Raw genomic sequence first — 11,296 nt, 5'->3', positions numbered from 1 at the left:
TCACGTAGTAATAAAATCTTTACTATTTAGCTAACCGAGAAACACAACAAATATTTCTATTACAATTAATATGAAATTATGCCAAAAAAGTCATGAAAAGTAATTAAAATTTTAGTTGACAATCATAAGACCATCATAAGTCATGTCGCGAGGGGTCTTAAGTTTACGACAAAAGTTATGACAAATCGTAACTTAGGACACTTTCGAAAACATATCTTACGACTACGACATGTCCTAAGACCATCATAAGACATGTCTTAGTCATAAGATACTTTCGAAAACCAGGCCCCTGGCATTCTAAATTTTATTTTCGCTCATTAATTTTTGTCTTTAGAAATAATTGGTATTCTTTAATTTTTCGATAACTGTATTTAAGAAATTTTCTTTTTCAGTATATTTTTACCCATTCTTTTTATTTTTGATGTTATTCTTTTTATTTTAGGACCCCAGTACTCTCTATTTTTTTGCCATTATTACCTATTCTGTAAACTTCATCCACTTCCTCGTATATAAGTTTTATTCAATTTTAAGATAATATTTAGCTAGCAATATAAGACATATTTTCCAACTGCATAACAAAAATTATTTCCTCCTTGAGTTTCTTATAGATAATATATTTGTTGAATTTGAGGTATATTTTTTCAACAAATTGTTGGTATTCCAATGAGAACGAGCTGTGCGCCTCTCCTTGTCGTCCTTTTCTTATTGTCATATGAGTCGGAGTTCCTTCATACAATTGTCAAAAACAAGAAGCTAAAAATAGACAGATAATTTTTTTTAAATTCAGATATATTTTCTTTCTATTAACAATTCGAAACTTCCATGATTTGGTTTCTTTAATAGATCCAACCGAACGAAAATTCAAGAAACAACAGACACGGCTGCCTCTGTCTCATTTTTAGATACATATCTCGAATTTAACACAATCGGTCATATCTATACCAGGACCAATAACAAACGAGACAATTTCAATTCTGAAACTATCAATTTCCCTCAATCTAGTAGCAATATAACCAACTTCATCTACATATGGGTACTACATTCCCCAATTGATTTGGTATGCAAGATCTTGCAGCTATTACTGTGATTTATAAAACGTCACCATATTCTGAGAAGAAAGTCGGTGATCAAGTATTATGTCAAAAAAAGTCTCATCCTTTTTCTAAAAAAAAGGTTACTCGGAAGATACCAAGAACTCGTCGATAAATGCTCCGTATAAATTTCACAAATAATTCATGATTGTCTTGAAGTATAGATTCTGGGTACTGACCTTGTTTATCATCTTAAATACTTGTTACAATGTTCTTTTGTTTGCCATTGTTAATTATTAACCTTATCTGTTTAGTCAAACAACCTTGGAAAATATTTATTTTCTGCAGAAAAAGCACGTAATGGTTAGTTATTCAAATGTTTATTTTTAGTTAAATATGTCTATATGTCATACTCCGCTTAATTCTTTCATTAATTTGTATAATTTGTGTATAAATGTTATATTATGCTGTATATTATCTATTGGATATTTATATTGTGTAAATGCAATAAGCTGTATTTGCTTACGGAAATAAAGTATTATTAGTCCATGTTTTGGCAATATCCTTTTGGCGTGGCTCGGTACTTGTACATCTCGCCATTGTGATATTATGGTACTATGATCTTTTTTGTAATTTTGTCTTTCTTATTTGCTCATATGCTTTGTCTATATGCCATTTTGTTTCTCTTTGTTGACATATTTAGTTGGTTTTTTTTTATGTGATTAAGATTATAAAGCAATGTTGACTGATGTACCTCTATTTTTGTCATTTTAGCTATCGTGTCTGTTTGTTTTGTTCACCCATTATTTTCAATAAAATTAAATTTTATGCGACCTTCATACAGGTGAGAGGTTCAGCTAGCAATAAAACCAGGTTTAATCTACTATTTTCTACATAAGGAAATACCTTTTGGTGTGTTTGAGCTTTTGATTTTGCCATTTGATAAGGGACTTTCAGTTTTTTATTTTCCTTGGAGTTCGGTAATTTTTTATTTTACTTTTTCACATGTTGTTCGTCTACATGTATATCAACAACGCATTCTCTCATGTAAATATCAATACTGTATTTTTCATTGTATCTTGTTTTTCGACCACAAAGTAAATATCAATACTGCATTTTTCACTGTATCTTGTTTTTCGACCACAAAGTTCGATGACTGCATTCATTATATTTGAAACGGTTAAAATATGGCAAAATCAAATTAATTATTTTATGCAAAAATCACATAACTGATTTATATTTCAATTTGTAGGCAAAAATAGTGTCCTTAATACACCTCTCTGTTCTCGTACTTCATCCATGTCGGGCAGTTGCGAAGTCAACATATTCTATAATATGTTCTTGTCCTTAATGTTCATGAAATAGTTGCCACTGGACGCTAGGCAGCGACAATTTAAAGCATACAAAAAGGAAGTGTTCATGAAAATTCTTAAACTTTGTTGACTTACCAATTCTTTCTCAATTGCATGTACATTGTCAGCGCAAAGACTATAAAATTGATAAAAAAAAAAAAATCCTTATACCAACTTAAAATTTCATTACAGTTAGTACCCACAAAAAAGCAGTGAAAAATAATAAATTAAATTTTTTTATGTTTTTAATATGGCACGTAAAATGAAATATGCACACGTTATACAAACACACAAATAAGAAAACAAGATTATCATGAGCAAAGACTGTCACAGACATAATTATGTATTTCAGCATCGATAGAAATATATTTACAAATTTTAAGCAATGATTAAATAAATTGTATTGACAGTAATGAGACATATTTTATTATTGCATCTAATTCCTCATCTATTGTTAACGGTAAATAGAATCATTCATTGGAACAGACCACAAAACCACCAACATGCGTCTATTCCGAACAAAAATAAATGTACATGAAACTACAAACAATAATTCTTCAAGATAACTACCAAAGAGAAAATAAGATTGATGTACATATTAACAGACCATTGTACGAACATAAACAATGAGCAAAACAAAAATTGTACACATGAAACAGATGAAAAAGTGAAAATAACAGCCTGATTTAAGCTTATAACATAAAACGAAAAAACAATAATGATCAACGGTAACCAACATCTACTAGACTACAGGAGCATGGCTAAGGACATAAACATACAGAGTGTGGCTGGGTAAAATCATTTTGGGTCATCTGAACTAATCATTTTCTTAAACTCTTCATAGAAATTAAAGTGAAAAATAAAAAGATACAATGATAACTAACTGATGCTATTTACACAATTTAGAGAGTCATGTATGTCTCTGTGCAGTATCCATAAATTATAATAAATACACTCATAAACACGTGTGCGTAATCTTACTCTCATTCATAACAAAACGTAAAGGTTTGATCAGGATTAAAACATGTTACAAAAACTTATGAACATGAGGGAGTACAAGTTGCAGTCAAACTACTTTCAGTTTACAGTTTCGTGCTTAAATGGATGATGGCTAGGTCTCAACATCGTGTACCAGTTTAAACAAAAATATAAAAAAGAAATCTGACCGGGTTTTTTAAAGTGATCAAACCGCACGAAGACGTTGGATAAGTGACCAAAACTGGTTAGATGAACACATTTAAGTTCTTCGATTTCTGTGGAACCATTTTCGAAGAACAAAATGAAGATATAACATACCTACAGAAAATTTAAACAGTTTCTAATAATGTCTAATACAACAAAAGCTCAACAAAAAATTATGGTATAAATATTTTTTTTTTATAAAAACAGAAACTAAAGAAAACATCGTTAAACAATGAACCAAATTACCATACAAACACTATATACGTATAGATTTTGAAACAACTAAAGGGAATAGAAATGACAACAAAATACGTGTTACTTAGTTGACAATTCTTACAATAATTTTCTCTTATCTCCTTGTATCATTCCAATAAAAAAAAAATATATGAATAATAAACAATAATCAATTACCTCCTCTTTTCAGATTCTCTGATGTGGAATAAAACATTTGATTGACTTTTTTGCAAATTGATAAAATATATAATTAACAAACGAAATATTGAATCCAAATACTTTGGCTGTATTTTTTTCTACATTTATACCAGCAAGCTGCCTCTTCATTCATACATATGTACATGATTCTGCTATGAAAACAATTTTTGGAATGCGAAGACTACTGTCACAGTCAGTAAAATATAGCTGGTGGTCATACCAGAACTTTTGTTTCGGTTATCCTGTTTAACTTGTTCTTTGTCTGGAAAGAAAAAAAAACAGGTAAACACCAAAAATAAATTATTGCAATGGATAAACATATACTCATTTACATGTCTATTAAACGCCAATTAGAAAGACGTTACGCACGGTATTGGTACCACTCAGCGTTACACGACGTTCCTAATAAAACGACGATTTTGACGTTGATCCACGGAAAGTTTCAAACGTTGACCTTCTATTCTACTCGTGTGAAAATGCCGCTTAAAGTAAAGAGATGTTCGAAGTTGTTTCTTTATATGGTTTTATTTTTTCAAGCCGGTGCAAATGCAAAATTCCATTGAATTAAAACAAAATTTTAGATACATGAACTATTTTTAATTTTTGCGAAGAATTGTCTGCAACAATAGCACAAAATGACAATTTGATGTCTTGTAAAATGATTTAAATATATAAAAAGAAGATGTGGTATGATTGCCAATGAGACAACTCTCCACAAGAGATCAAAATGACACAGAAATTAAGAACTATAGGTCACTGTACGGCCTTCAACAATCAGTTTCTTCTCATTTCTTAAAATTAAGCAATGCTCGTTCTGCCAGAAGACGTCTCCTATCTTTGCTAGTGAAATTGTAAATATTTCGTTTCTTGTTTCTGTCTCTTTTCCCCAATTACACGTTTATATATGTTTGTTGTAATTTGGTAATATCGCTCCCTCAATTAATATTCAAATGCTTCTTGATTTGTCTTTGATTATGTGAAAGATGTAGGTAGTATATCGCAAGCTATTTTTCTTTTCATAATCTTATTTTATCAACACTTTAATCCTGGGATTATTATACTGTATACTAACGTTAATATAAAAGTCCAAGAATTTGGTTTTATTTAATTTTTCTTAAACAGTGACTTATAATTACATTATAATTCATATTATTTATTTTAACGTATAAGTAAGTCCACAATCTTAACATCAATCCCGATTTTATGGAAAATGTTAACTATATCATTATTTAAAATATCTCTAACAAAAAACTTTATAAAATGTGCATCATGTTTGAAAAAGAAATACGTGCTCTTATGCTGCCGTTGCCAACTTTCAATAATTTAAAGTTGGTCGGGGTCTTAATTATTTTTTTTAAAAAGAAAATTAACGTTTTCATTGATTAAATTTTTTAAATCAGGATTGTTTTACCAGGCATATAATTAAGAAAATTCATGTTATGTAGGAATTTACACATTTTGCACATAAATCAGGCCATTAGTTTTCTCGTTTGAATTGTTTTACATTTGTCATTTCGGGCTTTTCATAGCTGACTATAACTTGAAGGTAAGGGTTTTGCTCATTGTTGTTTGCATATAGCAATTATTAATTGGTCTTATACGGCCACATCTTCTACTTTATTGTGAAAATGAGAACCGTGATTCTATATTGTTTTGTTTTTGCTTTCGGAAACATATTTTGCAAGCTATCCTTTCATCTGATATTTTTGCACAAACTCAAGCTTCAACAAAGGGTCGGCAATCAATACTTTTTTTTTTAAATATTTGAAATTATAGAATTTGGCAAAGTATGGAAAACTTTTACACAGACCAATACCTACATCACAGATTACCAGCAGGTCGAAATCCGATTTTGAATAATACAACTTTTTGTCTTTACTAGATGTGATTTTTTTAAGTAACTGCTATATGTGCATGTTAACATAGTTCAGTGTTTTCTCAAGCGAACAACTATGGACCATCAGGAATGCATTTCATGCATTTTTTATACTATACAATATTTTTGGTTCCGCGCTTCCATTTTCAGCATATAACTGAGTATCGGTTTACACAAAATCTTCTTTGACATACATCTGATTTATTTTTATGTTTTCGGTTTCAATCTTTTTGGTTTCGTTTTTAAATTGTTTTAAAAGTATAATCAAAGTACTGAAGTACTGAACCTCGGATGACCGAAAGTTCTTGTGGATGGTCACAAGCACTTGTCTCAGAAAAAAAATCACATTTCTATACTGGAAAACTGAGGTTTATGTACAGAGATATTTTTTTTCTGAGACAAGTTCGTGCGTGGATGATGAATAAATGACAAGGAATTCAACTTCACTGCTTTAATATCTATTATATAGGGGTGGTACAAATACGTATACTCTGGTTTGTTGTTATATATTATATTTATAATTGTATATAGCAGAAACATGTATGTATAATTTTCATCCAATTGTATATCATTCTATTCTACGATTCTAATAATAGTGCAGTACAAGTGCATGGTGGACACTCTTCTATAACAATTCGATTTTTCCAATAGATTGGATTTGAGTAGACATTCATATTTTCCCGAAAAAACTTTCTTGTGATATTCTTCCGCATGCGTTAACACAATTTTTCTGTACGTGTGCATTTTTTAATGCATATAAATATTTGTAACGACATAATATTTTCGTATTATAAATTTCTGTTCTTATGAGTATTCATTGAAGAAGTGAATTTATAACAAGCGATAAGAAATGTTATTTTGCACTCGATGATATCCGCGTATTTATACGATCGGTTACCAGCCAAAAACGAAAGTCAAATCTCTATGGCAACAATACATCGGAATGCCCTCACGGTCATCGCGATGTAAAAATTAGAATTCAACCTATGTTTTGTGGCGTTCTGCGAAGATAATAAAAAAGATATTCTTTACACCGCAGATCGATTGGTTGATTTTTTTTGTAGAATGAGTTGGGAGTGTCTGTAAATTAATACCTTGGAGCTAGCTGCTACATGTTTGTGTGCCATCCATCATATATGTCGGACAACTACTCTCTCACTCTCTCTCTCTTTCATTCTTTCTCAAATTATGGTAAAAGAAAAGTTTCAATTTCAATATACTAGTTTCATCACATGCCTATGTACCAGGCAATTCTGTTGGAGATTCGAGAAAATAATCTTCATTCTGCCACACTACTTCTAAATGTAATAACCTTATTTTTCAAACCCATATTGCTAGGTTGATGACTAGGAATCGTTCTACTCACAGTAGATAAAAAGAAATGATCGTTAGCTATACTGAAATGTTTATGACACAAGTATTTCTCTGATAAAACGTTTTGTTAAATGAGTCGATGCGACAAAAAAAAAATGATTGCACGTTTTACTGAAATGTTCACGACTAAGGTGTACTTTTTCTCATAATTTTTTTGTGAGAATTTTCATTCATGTGCATAGCTTCGAATCTTTTAATAGCAACGCTAGGAATTACAGATACTATCTGGCTTAGGAGGATAATTTAGAAGATCTCACTTTTGATCGCATTTTCCTTTTCAATGTATCTTGCTTTTATAAAGTGGGAGTGTGGTTATTAGTAAGTTATCTCATTGTTATACCTCCGGGGCCTTGTCTTTATGAAATATCCGAGTTGAATATTTCGACATCTTATATGCATGAATTAATGCAGAACTGTATTTTAATGCATATTAAACGAGAACTTTATTTTATATAGATCAGACCATATCATGAAATTATGTTATGCCAAATATGCAAGAAAATTCGTATACAGTTTAACGTTATTATAACGCGAACGTCAAATTACGGTTACGGGGACATTTCATCGGACATCCTAGATCGTTTCGGATTTTCTAACTGCAACTCAAACAAAAGTACATATCATATCATTTTAAAGGAAATTAAATGTATTTTCCATTCATATCAGTTAACAGGTGTTAAAAAATTGAGATATAGTAGAATTTCGTTTGATAAAAAGCCTCTGAATTATTCTTTGTGTTATTTTGTCCATCGGGACATTTTATTGGACACGGGGAAAATGACGATGTTTTTAAAATAAGACCGCAGTTACTTAATGATGACTTCAGATAGCTTATTCGGGACATGTATAAATTTTCTGATATTATTAAAATCCATTTTCGTTCGTTATATCTTGTGAAAATGAAGACATAAAAAAAATTACGGGTTGAGCAGCTAATTGGGACATTTTTTCTCTTTTTTATTTAAACTCTTTTGACGATCTTTCTTCTCTTAAAGTTAAAAACGTCTGTTACTTCATTTTAAGTTGAATGTATACAAAACAATTGCAAAATTTTTAACCATTCTACTTACTAATGAATCCGCATTGGGATTTTAAAGACTCACATAAAACAAAATTGTAACAGCGGGACACCCTTAAAATGACGTTATAGGCATCGAAATGAGCAAAGTTTTTCATTAAAAAATAGACAAAACACAAAATCATCTATGTTATTGATTTCTGTGGTTTATTTCCTTTCGAATGATATGCATAACATGGATATTTATTGTATAGGATAAGAGTTTGAATTTGAATAACCCGCCTTCTAACCCATATTTCCAAAGTGACACCAATATCGTGCGCAACGTCAAAGCAATTCTTGAATGTAATAAAATTATATTGATAGTCTTCAACAGTAGAGCAGTGCACATACTACATGTCAATCATGCCATTAAGAGGGCAATTTGAAGTCACCAACTGTCACAATTATCACTACCAAATGTCGAGCTTTTCATTTATCAAGAAAAATATACTCTTCAACAGTACACAAGTGTCTGTAGTATATGGTAATCTTGTCATTCAGTGGACAACATACAGCCATTGACAGTACACAATTGACTGTTTTATATGTTAATATTGCCATCCAGGGGGGACATATAGTCTTCAGCAGCTCGTCATTCTAAGGGCAACATAAAGCCATCGACAGTACACTAGTGTCAGTTTCATATATCAATCTGGTTTTTCAGAGGGCAACATACATTGTAAGTCTACAACAGTAAACAAGTGTGGCATACGTCGATTCTGTAATTCAGAGGGTAACACACTGTCAACAGTATACACATGTCAATACTGTCATTCAAAGGGCAACATACAGATGTTAAAAGCACACAAGTGCCTGAAGTATACATCAAAATAGGGACGAAAGATACCAGAGGGACAGTCAAACTCATAAATCGAAAATAAACTGACAACGCCTGGCTAAAAATGAAAAAAGACAAACATACAAACAATAGCACACATGACACAACATAGAAAACTAAAGAATGAGCAACACGAACCTCACCAAAAACTAAGGGTGATCTCGGGTGCTCCAGAAGGGTAAGAAGATCCTGCTCCACATGTGGCACCCGTCGTGTTGCTTTTTTTTATAACAAATCCGATCAAAGATTCTCATTCAGTCCTTAACATACCTTTGTCAATAGTCCACAAGTAAATGTCACAAAACGGTTTTAAAGTTAGGTCATCATATTGTCTTAAGTTCAAGTCCCCATATGGTCTAACGATTAAGTCACCACATGGTCTTAAGGTTATGTCATAACATGGTCTTAATGTTTGGTCACTATATTGTCTTAAAGTTTTAGTCATTATCTGGTCCTAATGTTAAGTTAACGTAGGCTAAGGTCACTATATGGTCTTGAAATTTACATTTTGGTAACCATATAGTCTCATGCTCAGTAGTCACAGTCCATATGGTCTTAATGTCGTGTCATCATAGGTATGGTGTAAAGTTTAGACGTCATCATAGTGTGCTCAATAAATAACATATATTTTACCTGCTTCTCTATAATCAGGTTCTGCAGTAGGTACGGAAGGTGTTGTTGTCCGTTTGGGTTTCCGTTTCTTTGTTGTTTTCTCTATCGGCTTTTTTGTGACAATAATTGGCACCGGTGTAATATGCTCTTTTGTAGATGTCAATGTTTTAATTGTTGTTGTCATGGTTTTTGTGGTAGTCTTGGCAGGAGCAAGGGTTGTTGTGGCAACTTTAAGAGAAAAAAATATTAAAATAAAGAGAAGTAAAGATGAGGTATAATTTACAAACGAAATATTTATAAACCAAAGACCAAACAAAGGGGAAGGGAATACACAACTAAAGGTCACTCGTTACGACCTCAAACGATGAGCAAAATATAAAATGTTCATTTATAAAACAATAATATGAATTTAACTTGTCTTGCACAATTAAGTGCCTATAATATTATTTTTAAAAAAAAAACCATCGGTTATACAAATTAATGATTCTTCTCAATAACCAACAAAAGGAGCAACGTAACATATGATATTTATAACTGTTTCATCAGTAAAGGACAATTAATTTGCATGCAATTAGTGGGTCACAAATTGTAAGGATATATTCAAGAGAGAGAAAATCTCGTTCTTTTATAATCACCATTTTTTTATAAGAAGTCTGATGTAAGTCAAATAACACAGTCAACATTAGTACATGTGTATAAACTTTGCTATGTCAATGACAAATTTTGAAACTTCTGGGAAATAATAGATTTAAATGGCAGTTTGTACATGCTAATTCTATTTATAGCCGACTATACGGCATGAGGTTTCCTCAGTTAAATGTCGCACGGTTGCCTGTTATTGCTTACACCTACTTCATTTTTACTTTGGTGGATAACTGTTTCATTTGCTATCATACCACATCTCCTTATTTTAATATTTATATATTTTAGAATTCTGTAAGTTATTTTCTGTATTAAACTTTAAAAATGTGATGCCAAAAATTGACATAAAAAATCTTAAATCATAAATGGCTTACAAAGTGGTAAAATGGTAACACTGACTGAGTCTTGGCCAAGGTGGTTTCCACCAACACAGGTATATTGTCCAAAATCTTCTATATTTAATTTCATTATTTTCATTGCCATAGTTTTATAGCTTTCGTGAGGTACAATGTCTAATGTATGGTCAAACGTAGAATTAGGACCTTTGGGTGACACCCAATAGTTGAATATGATTGGGTTTCCTGTTATATTGCATTCAGCTATTAATGGCATCCCAATTTCTTTCTTGATTCTACGAGAGGACACTGAAACTTTAACAGGATCTGCAAAACGCATAATCGACAAAACTGTTATGTCACACCGTGCACATGTTATGGATAAAAGGTATTCAAACTTTAAAAATAAAAATATTCATACAAAGCAAAATTAAAATGAAATAAAGCAAACTAAAAATGTAACATAAATCATAAAGAATAAAATGATAACTTCTAGCATAAACAAAAAAAAATAAAAAGCTTCATAACATATAAAAAAAAATTTCCAGTCATGATCAGTTTT

At 31.2% G+C, this 11,296-nt stretch overlaps 1 protein-coding gene across 3 annotated transcripts in view; it reads right to left on the bottom strand.

The window, feature by feature from the left end:
* Positions 1-2,610: 2,610 nt before the first annotated feature.
* LOC143073440 (contactin-5-like) overlaps positions 2,611-11,296 on the bottom strand; it is a 48,330-nt gene continuing 39,644 nt past the window's right edge. For 2 of the 3 annotated variants that reach the window (XM_076248989.1, XM_076248988.1), the window contains 3 exons: positions 10,774-11,061; positions 9,779-9,985; positions 2,611-4,259 (listed from right to left, as the gene is read on the bottom strand). In XM_076248989.1, coding sequence (XP_076105104.1) covers positions 4,150-4,259; positions 9,779-9,985; positions 10,774-11,061 — 605 coding nt within the window. In that variant the 3' untranslated portion in view covers positions 2,611-4,149. The remainder of the gene's footprint in view (positions 4,260-9,778; positions 9,986-10,773; positions 11,062-11,296) is intronic. The other variant, XM_076248990.1, reaches the window with a different exon arrangement.

The sequence above is a fragment of the Mytilus galloprovincialis genome, chromosome 4 (assembly GCF_965363235.1).
Source record: "Mytilus galloprovincialis chromosome 4, xbMytGall1.hap1.1, whole genome shotgun sequence".
Classification (NCBI taxonomy): domain Eukaryota; kingdom Metazoa; phylum Mollusca; class Bivalvia; order Mytilida; family Mytilidae; genus Mytilus; species Mytilus galloprovincialis.
The sequence above is the reverse complement of the archived record's forward strand: the minus strand, read 5'-3'. Positions and strand labels throughout refer to the sequence as shown.